At 37.5% G+C, this 19,012-nt stretch overlaps 1 protein-coding gene across 2 annotated transcripts in view; it reads right to left on the bottom strand.

Moving 5' to 3' along the window:
- The window catches only part of LOC145731064 (odorant receptor 67c-like), a 179,942-nt gene extending 167,211 nt beyond the window's left edge, over positions 1–12,731 (bottom strand). The window contains exons 1-5 of one of the 2 annotated variants that reach the window (XM_081982649.1): positions 6,443–12,731; positions 6,173–6,379; positions 2,819–3,060; positions 1,712–1,811; positions 1,409–1,513 (exon numbers count right to left, since the gene is read on the bottom strand). In XM_081982649.1, coding sequence (XP_081838775.1) covers positions 1,409–1,513; positions 1,712–1,811; positions 2,819–3,060; positions 6,173–6,379; positions 6,443–6,763 — 975 coding nt within the window. In that variant the 5' untranslated portion in view covers positions 6,764–12,731. The remainder of the gene's footprint in view (positions 1–1,408; positions 1,514–1,711; positions 1,812–2,818; positions 3,061–6,172; positions 6,380–6,442) is intronic. The other variant, XM_081982648.1, reaches the window with a different exon arrangement.
- Between the last annotated feature and the right edge of the window lie 6,281 nt (positions 12,732–19,012).

The raw sequence follows: 19,012 nt of genomic DNA, 5'->3' as shown, positions 1-19,012 counted from the left end.
AGGATTGGAAAAATATAAAGTCAATCCTATTTTAAGCCTTTACTATTAGAAAAAGATGGAATCAAATAAGGTTAAGATTTAAGCCTTCTTCATAATACAAATCGACAGAGAAAGAAGGAGTATAGGGGGTCAATCATAAGTTGAATCTCGTTTTATTCGTATTTAGCGTTGTTTGTATTGGTCAATCGATATAGACAAGCCGATGGAACCAGAGCAAAACAGCAACAAAATAAAAAAAAATACAAAATATAAATATAACTGACACTTAACACTAATGACAACATTTCTATTTTGTCGCAGTCAGATGTCAAACGACCTTTCCGTTTTCGGGGTTTTCGGTTTTCCCTCCAACAAATCAAAACGAATTGAGCGCTTTAAAATTTCAAATAAAACTCAAAGCGGAAAATAAGTCAAAAACAAGAAATAGGAATTGTTTTTGTGATTACTACTATTCGCTTGTCTTTGTAAACGTCAGTTGTCAAATGCCAAATTATTAAATCCCGTATATCTCGTTTAAAAAATGGCGTTTTAATCGGATTCAGTGTTTCAATCCTGTAAATATTTATGATCGACTAGTCAATCCAAATCGTTAATCTGCGTTGTTTATATCGAGGATTGTATGGCAATTTACTTGATCGGATTGACTAAGCGGATTCAATTTGCTCGATATAAACGTATAGTCATTGTATGTCAGAAAAATGAAGTATTTGGCATAGTAAACATTTTTATTAAGTTAATTTTTCGGGGAAAAAAATATTAGGGAAAATTTTAGTTAACTTTTTCTACCAGGTATAGAATCAGCATCCCCAAAAACTCCTTAGTACCTCTTATTGCCTTACGTAGGCGTATTATCCCAATTGAGTGGAGTTATTAAAAAATAAAAATTATTTTAAAATTCATATTAATTAAAAAAGTAAATTTTTCTTTTTGTCACAGAGTTAGGTTATAAGACCTAAAATATGGACAAAAGCGTTTTTGGAGATTTTGATTCTAAATCTGGTAGAAAAAGTTAACTTAAAATGTAACCTAACCTAATATCTTTTTTTTAGAAAAATCAACCCCTTTTTTCCACCCCAACACCCTACCCCAATGGTAAATAAAAATGTTTACTATATACCAATTACCTAATTTTTCTGAGATACAATGACCACAATAATTTAAAAAAAAAGTGCATTATTATTTACTGAGTATCAAGATGAAAAGCGGGACACACTGTATAAGACCGATAATTCGGCAGTCGCTTCAGTCATCGTCGTAAAGTACGGGAGAGACTTCGACCGTTACGTCATCGCCTTTGATACTGTCCGCCGCAGTTGTGGACGAAACGTCACGAAGTAATTCCATACATTCACGGCTCATAAGCCGGAAAAACTATCAAGAATCAATATTAATAAGATTGCTTACTCACCAAAAATGTTACTTCATTACCGTAATAGTAATACAGTACCAGGCGGAACAGCATAGTCAGTATATAGGAAAGTACAAAAGTTAATGAAACTGGTGTAATTCCACTCTGAAATTAAAACTTAACTTGTAGTACTTATGGCCGATTGCACCAATGTATTTTTAAGTTTACTTAGGCTACGTGGAATTTGAATTGTGGCAATTCAGGTAAAATGTGACAGTTAAAAACAAAAAAAAAATCTTAAAAAAATACGTTGGTGTACAAATTTACAAGCATTGCCAACAAGTACGTTATTTCAACACTTACCTCAATAACCTGAACCACAATAAAAGCTACTTGTACGGAGCTTTGCAAGAAGTCAAAAAGCATTACACCATTCATTACATTGTTGTATTCCTCTATAAATCTAAAATATTACAAAAACTTATTATAGGGTGGGTATTACATAATGACTTTTTAACATTAATATCAACATGTATTTAAACTCCTTGTTATGTTTGTCATGTTGTGTGGTGAGTGTCACATTCTACCCTCAAATGCGATCGTAAATCTATTGTGGCTCACACATACAATTATAACTCGTCCAGAACGACTCTTTCAAAAACCAAACAATGTTTTTAGGTCAGAGATTACTCAGTTTTTCTGAGCGTAACTAAGCCCGTCGGACCAGGGAATACTTGATGCTGGACAGACCAGGACAGCAGCACAGTGCATGTGAGGAACAGACACACAACATCATTTTTGCGATTTTCCATGCCAGTTTTGGCATGCACATTCATACATCATACAAACTGCAATAAAAGTATAAAAGACTATGCAGTACAACTTCAAAGCGAGTAAAGATCAGTACACTCAGGTTAGCCTGCGTCAGCCATGCATTTTTTTCCAAAGACAACCAAATCACAAAAGACAACCGGCTTCGGTTGTCTTTTGGGATTTGCCCAATCTATTCTCGATGGTACGACAGTCCTGTAGCATAGTAGCTGCTACAGCTGCTAGAATTTTTGCAAATGGCCCTTAAAGCTCCATATCTGTGGCAAAAACGCAGAACGTGCAATAAAACATGTAGGAGAACATGCTTGTTTTTTTATTCACATGAAACTTCAATGGGAACAAGTTGAGAAGATACTCTAACTTTTACTGCCTATCTTGGAACTGAAGACAATTTATTTACTTCAGTGTTTGGAGGCTTTTGCGTAAATAGGCCTAAGCGATTTAAGTCTGTTTTTGAGCTAATAGGTTTAAGCCATTTTAGTCTGTCTGTCTGAGCCATTTCAGACAGTCTTTGAATTTTAAAATGTCTCTAACTTTGCCTGACCCCAGATTCTCAGTATGTCCTTTCAGTTCAAGCTGGTCGTAAAAATCGTATCGCAAATTTCTTAACAATTAATGTGACTTAATGGATATACTTACTCAATTATTTTAATATGCCATTCAATGATACCAATAAATGTGTAATATTCGGCTTCTTCCATGTTCAGCGACTTGTTCTGGTTCTGCCGTATTTGAGCCAGTTTTTCAAAATTAACCAAAATATGGCGAAAGACAGTGAGAAGTCCGAGTGGGTGCACTATTAAGGTACACATAAAGACATCACTAATTGCAACACTACACGCACCCACTATGCAATGTAAACACGTGACTACATAAGCCACCTAAAAAAAATAGATTGGTTAATTGATTGATTGATTAATTGATGAAAAAACACATCTTGTCACAATCACTGTAGTAGGCAAAAATTATGTCCAACATGTACAGAGTGGAAACGTTAATTTAAGCTAAATTCATATTGTAGAGGTCATGGTGTTGTCCATCGTAGAGGCTTGCGGCAGAAAAAATATACTACTATACAGGGTATCTCTAAAAGGTCTGTACAAAATCCTATGACATATTCCTGACATCAAAATAAGCCGATTTAAATAAAGCAACCCTTTGTCTTACCTTATTACCTATTACTTTTGTCCGAAATTGCTCCGTCTTCGAGATACAGGGTGGTAAAGTTAAAACATAAAAATTGATTTTTTTTAAATATAATGTACATTTTGTAACGTATTACTTTTAAATCTGGTACTCAGGGGTTTGATGAGATACGAAATCCGAATTTTGACACATTTTTACTGCGGCCGTTAGATGGCACTTTACAGTGTATTTTTTCTAGGAGTAATTTTCTTATTAATTTTTAAGGAAAATGATGTTTTAAACATTTTAAAGCAAAAAACGTACTCCTGCTAAGAATCGCTAATGTCATACATGTAATACATCGTTATCGAGTTATTTCGGTTTTTAGTGTTCGATACTGTACCGAAACACTGTCACCTGAAATTTGCTCAAATTGTAAGTGTCTAAATTCGGGTTTCGCATCTCAAAAAACTTCGGCTACCAGATTTTCAAAGTAATATGCTACAAAATGTATATTAAATTTTAAAAAAAATTGATTTTTATTTTTTAACTTTACCACCCTTTATCTCGAAAACGTATAACCCAAATTAATAGCATTAGCCCAAGGGTAATCTACCTCGTTTATAAATCGAACAGCAGATACAATTCTAAAAATTGTTCAAGTTTATGCCCCAACCTCCACTCAGCAGAAGAAATGGAATGCTTCTATGACGATGTACAGACCGCACTGGAGCAGACACCTACGCACTATACACTTTTAATTGGTGATTTCAATGCCAAACTAGGTCGTAAATTGGACGATGCAGAAATGTCCCTGGGTACACATGGGTATGGAGATAGAAACGAAAGAGAACAAATGCTGCTTGAGTTCCCGATGCAGTGCAATATGTTGGCAATGAACACGTTTTTTGAGAAACCACTCCAACGAAAGTGGACCTGGTTGAGTCTTGATGGAAACACCAAGAACGAAATAGACCTAATAATATCAGACAGAAAGGAGATTGTGTATGACGTATCGGTTTTGAACAGGTTTACAATCGGTTGCGACCATAAGGTTCGAGCACGCATAGTGTTTAATTTAAAGAGAGGTCCAAGTTGATAGGAACGAGTAATAAATGGAAACCCCTAGAAAGTCTGACAGACTTCCAGCAGGAAATAAATGTACAAACAGAAACAACCGAATGTAGAGTCGCTAAACACCCACCTTACGGAAGCCGTTCTACAAGCAAAAAACAAACATCAAAAGAAAAAATTTACAAAGAAGGACAAACTCAGTGAAAATACAAAAAGACCTGAAGGAAAGACGAGAAATGCCGGAGAAATATGCTAGAAATACGGGTCGACTTAGAACACTGAACAGAGAAATATCAAAGGCTATCAGGAAAGATCACATCAGAACATTTACACAAGAGAAGTGACAAGAGTCATAGAAGGAAACAAGGGTCTGAAGTCAATTAGAAGAACGTTCACGGAGGGCAAAAAGAACATAACTAAGTAGACAACAAGACGGACATATAACATGAAACAACGATTCTGAATGTGGTTAGGTCTTTTTACCAAGAACTCTACAGCAACACGAATGTGAACGTTGGCAACATCAAGATACCAACGCTAACGAATCAGGGATCTGAAGAAATCCCAGATGTGACACTTGACGAACTGAGAGCAGTCCTGCTGGGCTGGGCGGAACTTGATTGCATCAAATGCTCTGCAAGCTCTATAATGCGTGCCTGACCAGTGGAAGAACACCTTCCCAGTGGGATCGAGCAGTAATAACAATCATGCACAAGAAAGGTGATATAACAAACCTAAAAATTTTTTTTTATTTAGACTGCTCTCCCATCTGTACAAGTGGTTCGTGCGATGATTACCAAGTGAATCACACATAAATTGGACTTCTACCAGCCTTAATAGGTGTCATTAATATCATTAAAAACGTTTATGAAAATGCCAAGGCTTGCATAAAACTGAAAGAGGTGTGAGACAGGGTGATGTTATATCTCCTAAACTTTTTACGACCCTATTGGAATACACGTTTAAAAAGATCGATTTTCTCGACAGAAATCAAACACTTTCCACCTGAGTATGTAATATACTATTTTTGTGACAAGGGCAGAAAGACCAATAGGTCGATAGCCTATTTCTTTAGAAATAAAGGTTGTTTATATACAGGGTATTCCAACTGTTCCGGAAAGGTACAGTTAAAACATCTCTGGATAGTTGTTTTCAAAGTTTTGAAACGTAAGTATTCAGATCAGTTCACCACGTTCCTTTAACCATTTTCCAAATTTTTCTCTGAGAGTTATAATCAGCAATTAAAGTTAACGAAGTTTTCAGGTATTTGACTTTAACTGAGCAAAGTACAACAGGTTTAATTACTGACTAAAATACCTGATAATACTCAATCAGAAGGCGGATGAGTAGTAGGTACTCTCTGTTTTCGAACCTTCAAAATAATCAAAATATGTCCACTTTCTATTTGGATATTTTTAAGTATTTCAGTCAATAATGGAAACCTGTTGTTCTTTGCTCAAAATTTAAACTTAGATATTTGGAAACTGGATGGATAAAACTTCATTAAACCTTAGCTGTTTGTGCAGAATTTTTGAAGAACATACAATTAAAATTGTAAATTGTAAATGTCGCTGGCCCGAAAACCAAGGTCCTAAAAAATTGAAACTACCATCAAGAGATAGACGTTTTAGAGATAGTTTTTTAACCTTGAGTGATATGCCAAAATTTCATCGTTGCAGCTTATGCCTTGTGGCAAAAGAAGAATATTCCGGAACATTTGGAATATGTGTTAATGTTCCCTCTGCACTAGAAGACAAGAGGTTCACTTATTTTCTTACTGGGATAAATACTTACCTCGTAGTGTTTTTGTTTATCAAAAGGTAACCAGCAAGGGAAGGGTAACGCCTTAGTGATAATGGTTTCATTTCCCATATACGTTTCAACTGGCGGAACCAACATCGGTCTAATAAAAAAGTTCAGTGTAAGCACTGCCATGAAATACAAGTATGCTTTGCAATTTTTATTGTACTTTTTAACAAAAGCATTGTATGCGTCAACGATCTAAAACAAAAAGTGTTACTGAGTCAATTTAAATTAAATTTTATAAAAATAGGTATATAAGACCTCAGGCAATTGTATAGAATATATAGCGCGTTCCATATCAATTACTCTTTGAACTAGTTTGATAAATCTAGTATCAAATCTAATCCTCCATTGTCGGAAAACAGTGGCGGAGTTGATTAAACCGACGCTGAGAATCACAGATACTACATCTATACTGAGAGAGTGAGATAACTCCATGTAGATTGTACACATCAGCCAGACGTGGTACGTGAACATGACTTTGCCATAAAGCGAATAAGCGTTTTGAAAAGTTTTATAGTTCTTGAACATCAACTCTGATGGAAAACATCCAATTGCAGAACAACAGTACATTGATATCATCAACTGCCTACAGTTTGGAAATATCTGAAAAATTAACTAACCTTATATTTTAAATATCAACAGAATGCATGTTTACCTCCATCTTTGTAAAGTTTAGCAAAATATTTAAGTTTCTCTTAATTCACTCATGTATTAAATAGTCGACTTGCGTTGTAAATATTTTATTAGTATAAATTACTATTCTAAAACAAATTAGAGGAGACCGTTATAAAATAACAACAATAATTGAAATTTAAATAATATATTACGCTTGTCCCTGTCAACAATTTTGCAAAACCACAATATACAGTATATTAAGTCACCCCCATCCTGTTAAACGTTTAAATGTAATGCATAAAACATACCACAATTAGACTTCTAAACTGAATATCAGCACTTAATAATCATCCTAGGTGTTTACATAATTAATTTTTTGGCCTCTATTTCTAATGGAAGAATTAAACTGTCATGCTGAACAAGTAAAGTGGTTTTAAACCAAATAACACTCAGTTTACGAAACATTTTATTAGATCCTAAATTGAGTGGTCCAACATATTTATTTTATTATATATCTCCAGAGGCTATTAAAGCACATAAAGTTAGTCAAGAATACATAGTGAGGTGATGCATGTATGGGGATTCTGTTGTATAGATACAAGATCGGTTAAATGGGGAAAGTTTTAGAGAATTTTATGACAAACTCATAGGTACCTACCCGGTTTCCAAATTAGATAATTTTTTCCCGTCCTCTAAAAAAAATAAGAACATGTGGTTCACTGCATTTTCAAAATTGCCTTTTAGTTTAGTCCCAGAAACCAAACAAGGGACAGATTGGAACGGTTTGGTAATAGGAAAACTTTGCTTTTCTTAAATTTAATTTCAACTTAGTTTAATACTTATACGACAATGAATTATAAGGTGCCAAAGTTTGACGGGAAAACTTCGTGGAAGTTGTATTGGAAGCAGAGGCTGCCACTGTGGCTAATGGGTGGACTGAATATCAAAAAGGTACCCAGGTAAAGTTCTCGAGATACTCCAGAACACCCCGGAGTGTAAACAAAGAAATTACTATTCCCTTGCAAATGCGCTAGAACTACGATTCGGTAATAAGCACTTGACACAGGTGTACCAGAGCCAATTGAAAAGTAGAGACCAAGGACCATCAGAGACTCTACAGGAATTTGGGGTTGAAATTGAGCAACTCAATCAACCGGCGTATCCACAAGCACCGAAAAATTTTCTGAATCAGATCGCGGTCCAAAACTTTACTGATGGTGTCAGAGGCGCAGATCTACAAAAGTTGGACAATTTAGGAACTTGGAAAGCTGGACGAACTCCTGCAAAAAGGCGACAATAACAGAGAAGTCACTCTCCATCTAGAGAAGATATAAAATGTTAGAACTGTGGACGTAAAAGAGATTACGGCAGAAATTGAACTGAAAACCCTCAGTACCGAAAAAACCAGCACCAGGAAAACTCGAGGTTACCGGAGTAAGAAGGCGACCCCTGGCAAGTAACTCTTCAGCCCTCAAATTAAATATTTCTCTGGTTAAAAATGTAATGATAGTTTAGTCATTCAAGGACTATTGAACAACAAAAAATGTGTATGAGTTTACCATTGACACTGGGGCAACAAGATCTATTGTAAGGTGTGACCTGGTAACATCTAAGCCGATGAAGAAACTTCGACAAACGCCTATTTTGGAGACAGCAAACGACGAACTCACAGTTAGACAGAACAGAACAGACTCTTTGTTACTCACTTGTTGAGAATTTTACGAGTTTTTAAGTGTTGTCGCTTATGCGGATTTGTAGTGCTTTCTTCTGCGGGGAGGGTAAGTTTTCTTTTCTTCTTGGGTCAAATGTAACCTTATTGAAATGTGCCCGCTCAGGTTAGAGCCAGCTAAGCCATTTGTGTCCAGAGGGGGAGACCTACCCTTGTTTAATATCAAGTAACGGTATCTATACCTTTATTTGGGATAGCCAGGGTCCTTATTCACTCATATCTTTGCTTTCTAAGGGTCCTTGGTTAGGGCAAAACGCTAGGGTTACGTGACTGAACCGCACAGTTTAGTCGTGGGACAGGGATTCATCTTGAGGCTGATCCATCTTGGGCCTCCAAATCCTAGTCGAGTTGTCAGGCAAGCCTATTTACCTAACTAACCACTAATAAAAAGTTCCCCTTTATAACTGGTAATCCTTGCGACCATCTGAATTGATAGTATTGAATTTCTACCTTTGATTGAGCTACCTAGTGGAGCTACTTTGACTTACCTATCATTATTTTTTTACCTTTCTTGTTGATAGCTTTAATTAACTTAATTATTTTCTGATCCAATCATTAGCTTGTGATTTTTTTTTCATTGTAACTGTATTGTGGCCGATCAAGCTATTTCTCAATATGTTTAATTGAATTTTACCTAGTTGTTTTAATGATCAGGTCACAGGGTCCTTTAATGAGCTAGTTATCATCATATAATTAGCTCGCTTTGTTCACAGCTGCATTGGTTATAGTAAGTATCACGTAAGTAAGTGTAATTATTTACCTCACATGTTCTACTTACAACTTTATCACATTCTCCGTAAATAATAAACAGATTTAAGTAATCTTGGTTTGAATAACGTAACCGCGACGGCATATTTGCAGTTGTCAAAACACTCAAGTCACTAGTGTTATTAACATGCTCTGCAGGTCTCCAATATCACCGTGTGTCAAAAGCATGGCCAACTAGAGTACCAGCTAATCCCAACCATGCAGCCTTAAACGGCCCATAGATTATACAATTAGCTGTACGACAAGTTGTACGATAGATTGAACTTACAATTGATGCGACAAGTTGCACATGATTTTGGCCACAAACACAAACGATCTGAGCATCAATCGGTCTTGAAGATTTGCAGTACGTTTTAAATTTCTGTAGCACACAGAGCATCATGCCGCGTTCGTTGTGAACAACAAATACAGCAGCAATAGTAGTCGCTTTAGTTCATGATGAAAGAAAAGTTAGGAAAAAGTTTATGTTTATTGGCATATTCATTGGATTTCACATCCCACAAACAAACCTGCTCACGATAGAGATCCATAAATTCAGTCCAAAATGTATTAGTCTCCATATTTGCGAGAGTTTTAAGTTCTTTTTTAAGTTTATGTCGAATTGAGTCTGATTTGTCGTATATCAAACGCTGTGGTACGATAAATTTTTGTCCAGTCAAACTACCGTACGATTCAACCGGGTCGTACGACTTGTTGGACGACAGCATCACACACTATGCAATTATCGTTTCGACGGTCGAATCTACCTGAGTTGTACAACTTGTCGTACAACTAATTGTATAGTGTATATTAGTGGCATTTAATAAAAAAATGTTTATTCTCAAATAAAACGAAATGGGTTGGATTTAGGTATAGGCAAGTAAATTGAAGCGTATAGTAATTTTTAATGCTCAAAATGATTCCGTCATAAAAAATGTGGGTTTCTATTTAAAAAACTTGAGACTTTTCATTTTTTTTAGTGGCAAGTTTATGATTTTTTTTTGACGACCCTGTATACAAATGACTCATTACGCACCCTCAGTTTAATAAAACGATCCGTTATTTACAATAACCCAAAGTTTCATTGCAAAATAAAATACGCTTTTGACAGAATACAAAAAGATGTTGAGCGTTGCAACTGTCACTTTTTTGGAAAAACATCAAATATTTCGAAAACGGCTAGAGATAGGGATAGGGCATTGTACACAAAAGTTGGTCAGAATTTTGTGAGGAATCCAAATATGTAATAATATATAGGGAGTTCTATTTAAAATAAGAAAGTTGTGATCGACTTCCGGTATAAACGGAAGTGCAGCCATATTGAAAATATTTTAGTTAGATTGGGCATGCCCACATCAGTATCCTGCCTAATTTTCAAAACTCTCCTATTTATACTTTTTGCAATATCAATCGATGTCTTTCGTCGTGGGACACCCTGTATACTTACTACGGATTGTACCGACGTATCAGTTCTTAGCCGTTTCAATACCGGGAGCCACCACAGAATCGTAAGCCACAATAAATATGTATAAACACAGGCTTGGAAAGAAAAAAGCAAATCGATAAAGCTGTTTGTCCAACAGGGACTCAGCTCAGACAAAATGGATGAATACAATGCCCAAATCAACAAAAAACTACAACCAACTGAAGATCTGAGAAGTATGGGTCTAAATGAATTATCGGAAAAAATCACTAGCAGCATACAAGCAGCAGCGAAGAAAGTAAGAACCATGGCAGCAAAAACTAATACGAAACACAGCCAGAGCACAAACGAACTCCTAACAAAACGCAGACAAATGGACAGACTCAATAGGATACCGACAACTACCCAAACGAGTAAAGAAAGCGATTAAAAAAAACCTAAGATCTCATAACACAAAGATCATACAAGAAGCCACCGAAGACAACATGAATATGAAAATCCTCCGATAAAAAAGAACAAAGGGAAAGTCGCTCATATACAAAATTAAGAACTAACAAGAACAAGTTGGGACAGAGAGGGAACAGATCACTTTCACTAGTTCTACCAGGAACTCTACAGCTAATCGGTACCTACCTAAACCGTAAAGACCAGGTAGTCCTGAATATTGGCTCCGAAGACATCCCGGAGATCGATACTGCAGAGCTGAGAATGACACTGACGCAGATGAAAACCCGAAATGCCCCAGGAGAAGACCACCTTACTACAGAAATGGTGAAAAATGGGGGAAGGAAAGAACTGATCACCCTACTTAACAAACGTATGGAGGAAAAAATTTCCGACGCCTGGAGAATTGGCGAGGTAGTAATCCTCCTCAAAAAAGGCGACCGAACCAACATCTAAAACTATAGACCGATTAGTTTTTTGTCCGTTTTGTATAAACTTCTAACCAAACAACAAAAAGTTCGATTTCTACCAGCCAGTGGAACAGGCCGTGTTCCGAAGCGGCTTTAGTACAAACGACCACATTCAAACGATGCGTACTCTGATTGAGAAGTGTACCGAAAACCAGGTGTCCAAGAGCACCCTGGACATAGGAGATTAACATGGAAAAACGGTTTTGATTTTTTTGCGCCTGTACGGTTGATTTGATTGAAAAATCGTATTTTCGTACGTGTTTAAGAACTTGACATGGCAACACAGGAATGTCAACATAGACGGGAGATTTTTTAGTCCTCTGCGATTCGCTGACGACATTGTCATTCTGAGCACCGACCAGGACGAACACTGCACCATGATATGCGAATTAAAGAAAGAGTCACAGAAGGTAGGACTTGAAATAAACCTCCAGAGAACGAAGATCATGACCTCAAACAATATCAACATCGATAATCACACACTTCAACTAGTGAAAGAATATCTATCTTGGACACAGCATCAGGCTAGGCAAAGACAACCACACAGCTGAGATAAAGAGGAGAATCAGTTTGGCATGGGCAGCATTTAGGAAACTCGCATACATCCTCAAAGAACTGAAGATACCAAGTAATCTGAAACGGAAAATATACGATGCTGCGAACTGTGCCAGTTATTATACGGGCTCGAGACAGTCACTATGAACAAAAACTACGGGTTTGTCAACATGCGATGGAGCGTGCGATGCTGAGAATTAGCTTAAGAGATAGAGAGAAACGAGGATATCAGAGCATAAACCAGACTAAGTGATGTCATAGAGGTGTCATACAAGCTGCAAGAAACAAGTGGCGTTGACGGAGCACGTTGCGCGAAATAATGAGAAATGGACCAAAATCATAATGCGGTGGAGACCATGAAGAAAAAAAAGAAGCAGAGGCAGACCCATGCTAAGATGTCGAGACGACATACAGGGACGAGCGGGGAAGAACTGGATAATCCCAGCATAAGACAGGTCGACATGGAGGAAACTGGAAGCGGCCTATCTCCAAAAGTGGATTACTACAAGATTTTTTACCAGTTGTATTTGAAATCACACTGTTTACATTTCAATGTCTTTTCAAAGCTTGTTCTTCTTGTAAAACTTTTTCCACATAGCGTGCATTGGTAAGGATTTTCACCGGTATGAATCCGAAAATGTCTCCGCAAATGTGATCTTTGCGAAAAACATATATTACAGGTATTACCTTTGAAAGGTTTTTCGCCGGTGTGACTTCGCAAATGAGTAGTCAACGCACTTCTACTTACAAAACATTGTCTACACTCTTCGCATTGATGAGTTTTTTTACCGGAATCAGAGAGTAAACGGCTTTTTGTTGCCTTTTCAGTAAAATTTTTGGAGGCTTTTTGAATATCAGAATTATATGTAGTAAGTGCATCTTTCGGTTCATTATTTGAAGATAATTCAACATTTTCTTCATTAGATAATCTTAATTCGGTTTTAATAGATTTTGAATCTACGGTTAACTGACTCCGGAGAAAATACAGAGTTTTGGCGCAGCTCAGAAGAATCATGAAATCCTAAAAAACATGCCTCATATGTGTGCTCAGGTTCATCATCGTATAGCTCCTCTTTTATGTCGATACTAAATTTCTCATTAATTAGCTCAATAAACCTACAAATAAACTATACTTAATACAGTTTAATTAAAATAAATCAAAAAACCTATTGCTTATAATAATAATATATACCAGGTGTCCAAGAGCACCCTCGACATAGGACTTGAGCCCTTTCGTCGTAAAACACGAACAAAAATGAGAAGATTTAAACTTTTGGCCTGCACTGTATAGGCGGTTGTCGGGCAACGGGTAAACAGATCATTGTTGCTGGTACGGTTGCTGGACAACCGCTTATACAGTGCAGGTAAAAAGGTAAAATTTTCGCATTTTTGTTCGTGTTTTACGACAAAACGGCTTACGTTAGAGATCTAAAAAAAATACAGAAAACTAGTCCGTGATAGGTACTACAACTTTCATTAATACGATTTTTCAATCAAATCAACCGTACAGGCGCAAAAAAATCAAAACCGCTTTCCCATGTTAATCTCCTATGTCCAGGGTGTTCTTGGACACCTGGTATATAATAACTTAATGGTGAAACCGGTATATCTGTCATCGTTTGACAGATATAGCGCGGTTTTCAGAATTCATACTTTCCTTTAAAACTGTCTAGCGTCTTCAAGGTGCCTCATTTTTTATTTCTAAAAATACATCTCTACAGCAACTTTTTGCGTAGCAACAAACCAGCAGCAAACCGTTCAGGACTTAGTTTAAGAATTTAATTAATGTTTAGAGTACGGTTTTACTGATAAATCCACTATCTTTATGAAATATCTAAGAAACGGTGCAAGAGGTGCTTGCACCTGGGGTCTTAGGTATAGGAAAGTATTAACATTAATTACTAGCCTTGATGTGAGGATTTAAAAAATGAGATTGTGAAAAAAAAGAGCACACGGAATCAAAAATAACAGCTTGCACTGATAAAGCAAAAATAAACTTTGCGAAACGTTGGCTTTACTGGGAAGTTTGATTTCAAACAACATCAACCGTTCAACAGAGGATCGTAAACCACAAAACCTTAAGGATATATCTATTGGTTCAGAAACCGGGCATAAGAGGGTTTACTCTCTAAAACTATAAATTAATAGTGGGCTGAAAAAACGATTACGTACTTGCGAGATGATACTGGATGACTAAATATGCACCAAAAGATGATCCCTTCAATAGATAAGCGTACCGAAGTAAAAGTAAAAACCAAAATAATTAAAACTTGTGACCAATGTTTATTTACATTAATTTTTCATGTAAATAAATTACATAAACTTGTTAATCTTATTGTCCTAATGTGCTCAAAAACTAATTTGTGCTTAACTCGTGAGGAAATCTCTTACAATACAGAGGTGCTATAGCAGAGCTACTCCAATTAAATGTAACCTTCCAAACTGAGCAATTTGATATTGTGGTGTGTAAACAATAACCGAACACATTCTCTTAAGAAATATTGCCTATATCCTTGATATTGTTACGGTTTGGCGCCTACTATGCTCGATACTTACTGAACGAGCACTCGATTCGGGATGGATTCGATGCGCCGCAATATCTAACCTGGCGCGTGTTATAGTAGGCCGCCGTTAGAAAGCGACACACCTGGAAGCGTCTTCGATGTTTGAAGCAAATCGCAAAGCGTTTTGCAGTGGTTCTAGAACGTGGTTTGCCGAATAAAAAGGAGCGGTTTCGACGGTGGAGTAGTAGTGTTTTTGGTAGCTGAATTAATTATTGTACGGAGTGTTTTGAGGTTTTGAAGTGTAAATAAATTTATTTAATTGTCGAGTTAAATTGACTTTGTGTAAACCCACAGGAAAACCGTAACAATTAGTGTCAGAAGTGCGATCAGACTTTAGTGCGACGTGAATTTGAACTAAACTTCGGGTTAGAGAATTGTGTTCAGAACCGGACTAGAGATTTTCAGAACAGTGGTGTGTTAAATTTATTTTATGCCAATAACAAGACGTCAAAGTACAATTATGGAGGCACAACTTGCAGTTATTATGGCAATGCTTAAAAAACAAGAAGGGATTCGACAACAAGACAAAGAAGAACAAGAAAGGATTCGACAACAAGACAAAGAAGAACAAGAAAGGATTCGCCAACAAGACAAGGAAGAACAAGAAAGGATTCGACAACAAGACAAAGAAGAACAAGAAAGGATTCGACAACAAAACAAAGAAGAACAAGAAATAATGCGACAACAAGATATAGAAATGCGTCAAGAAGACGCCGAAGAGCGGCAAGAAAAGCGTAACGTAGAAATATTGGACGTTCTAGCGGGGATCAAGACAGACTTCCAAGAATATGTAACCCATAGTCTTAAAAAGATGGAGTATGATGTTCAGGTAAAAATAAATGATGTTCGGGAGGACATTAATAAAACTCAGAATGATGTCATCAGGCTAAGCGACTTAGAGCGGAAAATTGCCAGCAGAGGAGCCAGCTGCATTAGAACGACGTTATGGAGCTCAGCATAGGAAAGACAGCAGAAAACTGGTGAAAATTTACGCGAGTTTGAAGCCGAAATTCGTCGCTTTGTGCATCTGGCTTACTCAGCCGTCCCGGAGAAAATTCAAGAAGAATTTGTAGAAGGGATTCGAGATCCGGAGGTAAATAAAATGCTGAAGATGTTCAAAGGGAGCAACAGCAGCGAATTACTGGTTCGAGCCCTGGAAGTTGAAGCTGCGTGCAATGACTTAAAGCCAAAGATCAGGGCCGTGACTATTCAAGAGGAGAGCTTGCTACATCAATAAATGAAATTAAATCAATGGTCGGCCAATTAGTGCAACAAATGGCAGCATCAGGAAATGGTCAGTCCACACAGTTAGAACGATCACGCCCGATCACTAGAGTGGAGTGTTATCGATGCGGACGTACGGGACACATTAAACGAGATTGTCAAGTAAGGATACCGTCCCGCTCACCAACGAGGGACGTACAACCATCCAACCATGCAAACAATGCCAGAAAGCGGAACAACGTGAAGGAGTTGTGTCCGTCAGAATGGTTTAGCTGACGACCGATGATAAATGGAGTCCCGATGAAATTAGGAAGGATCAACTAGAAGACAGCGACATAGGCACATTGTTGTTGAGAAAGGAACAAAGCGAGCCAAGACCAACAACACACAAGAAAAGAGATAAGGAAGCAGCTGGTAGTTCCCAGAGGAAGGGTCGACAACGTACTAAAGGAAATGCACAATGGAAAGACTGGTGCTCATTTGGGAGTAAATAAGACTTTGGACAAAATCCTGCAACGCTTTCACTGGGTGACTGGTTTCACTTTGTGTCGACAATGTTCCATTTGTGCAGCTAGCCACGGACCACAGACAAGATCCCGGGAACCTATGAAGCAGTACAACGTAGGACTGCCATTCGAACGTTTGGCCATAGACGTCGCTGGGCCCTTTCCTCAGACCAATAGAGGCAACAAGTACATTCTGGTTGCTATGGATTACTTTAGCAAATGGCCTGAGATGTTTGCGATTCCAAAAAAGAAGCCAGCACAGTCGCTGATATTCTCGTCGAAAATGTCTTCAGTAGATTTGGTGTGCCGTTGGAGTTACATTCCAGGGACGAAACTTTGAGTCCAAGTTCTTTCAGAGGCTCTGTGACCTGCTAGGCATTAGGAAGACCTGAACAACGCCGCTTCATCCTCAGTCGGATGGAATGGTCGAGAGATTTAATAAGACCATAGAGCAACATCTCTCAAAGGTTGTTGATCAGCATCAGAAAGATTGGGACCAGCATATTCCACTCTTCCTGATGGCGTATAGAGCAGCAGTCCACAACTCAACGGGACAGTCACCATCCAAAGTTCTGTTTGGTCGAGAACTTCGACTTCCATGTGATGTTGTGTTCGGATCTCCAACAGGCCAACAGCACGAACATTGAGAACTACGTTGACGAGTTGCAAGAAAGATTACTGAACATCCATGGTCTTATCAGCGAATGTTTGAATCTAGTTAGCGACAAGATGAAATCTCGTTATGATCTTAGGGCCAATTCGGGAGGGTTCGAGAAGGACGATAAAGTTTGGTTGTTTAACCCTCAGAGGAAGAAAGGCAAATCACCGAAATTAACACCGGTTTGGGAGGGACCTTACAATGTGGTAAAAAGGTTAAACGACGTCGTGTACAGAGTCCAAGGCAGCCCCAAAGGCAAGAAATTGAAAATTGTCCATCTGGACAGACCCAAGAAGTACCAAGGACTAGATGAAGTGGATCGGGACGATCAGCTTTAAGAGGGGGGATTTGATATTGTGGTGTGTAAACAATAACCGAACACATTCTCTTAAGAAATATTGCCTATATCCTTGATATTGTTACGGTTTGGCGCCTACTATGCTCGATACTTACTGAACGAGCACTCGATTCGGGATGGATCCGATGCGCCGCAATATCTGACTTGGCGTGTTATAGTAGGCCGCCGTTAGAAAGCGACACACCTGGAAGCGTCTTCGATGTTCGACGCAAATCGCGAAGCGTTTCGCAGTGGTTCTAGAACGTGGTTTGCTGAATAAAAAGGAGCGGTTTCGTGGAGTAGTAGTGGATTTGGGAACGCGGTGAAGTCTAAATAGTAGAATAATTGTAGAATTGGAGTAGTGTTTTTGGTAGCTGAATTAATTATTATACGGAGTGTTTTGAGGTTTTGAAGTGTAAATAAGTTTATTTAATTGTCGAATTAAATTGACTTTGTGTAAACCCACGGAAAAACCGTAACAATATTGATGTTATTACTCAAGACTGTGAACATGTAAAAAATGTCTCTGCCGGCCACTTGCATCTCTATAACATTTATCACACTTCATACATTTGAACGGTCTTTCACCAGTATGACTCCGCAAGTGATAAGTCAAGTAAGTTCGTCTTACAAAACCTTTTCCACATACGTGGCATTTGAAAGGTTTGTCGCCTTTATGAACTAGCACATGTCTTTGCATGTTATCTAAGTCTGAAAAACATTTTTCACATTCCTCGCATTTGTAAGGTTTTTCACCAGTATGAATCCGTGCATGTCTTAGCAATTTATCTTTCTGAGCAAAACATTTATTACACTCATTACATTTAAATGGCTTTTCACCAGTGTGAGTCCGCAAATGAGCGGTTAATTGACCTGCTTGTGCAAAACATTTTCCACATTCCCTGCATTTGTAAGGTTTTTCACCAGTGTGACTTCGTGAATGAATAATCAATTTGTTTTCTCTAACAAAAGATTTGCCACAATCATTGCATTTGTACTGTTTCTGACCTGTATGGATTTTTAAATGTTTTTTTAGATAAGCACTTTTAGTAAAATATTTTCCACACTCTTTACATTGATGATGATTAGTTTCTCGGTGAGTTTCATGAATACTGGAGCTACAACGAACTGATAAAGCGTTTTCTCCTGTGGATGCTTCTTCGCATTCGATCTCTCTAAATAACTCATGGTTTGGTTCAATACACGAATTTAATTCCATTTTAGCAAGTGTAGAAACCAATACTACGTTTCCGTCATTTTCATGACACATGGTAGGGTGATGCTCTGTTTCGTAAAATTCTTGGGACCCTAAAAGACACCCTTCAAATTTCTCTTCAGCATCGATATTGTAACGCGTAATCTCGATTTTATTATCGTCCGGCTCCTCTTTAATTTTCTCACCATAAAGTTTGTTCAGCTCGCTCAATCTAAAAAGATAATAAAAATTAGGAGTAAATACGCTAACATGCTATTACTAAACTCGAAGTAAACCTATTCGAATTTAAAAAATTATATCGGGTGACGATAAAAATTCAGTGCATAACATAACACATAAC

This window comes from Ips typographus, linkage group LG6, assembly GCF_016097725.1.
Source record: "Ips typographus isolate SLU linkage group LG6, UJ_Ityp_2.0, whole genome shotgun sequence".
NCBI lineage: Eukaryota > Metazoa > Arthropoda > Insecta > Coleoptera > Curculionidae > Ips > Ips typographus.
Note: the sequence above shows the minus strand (reverse complement) of the source record. Positions and strands in the feature narration are given on the sequence as shown.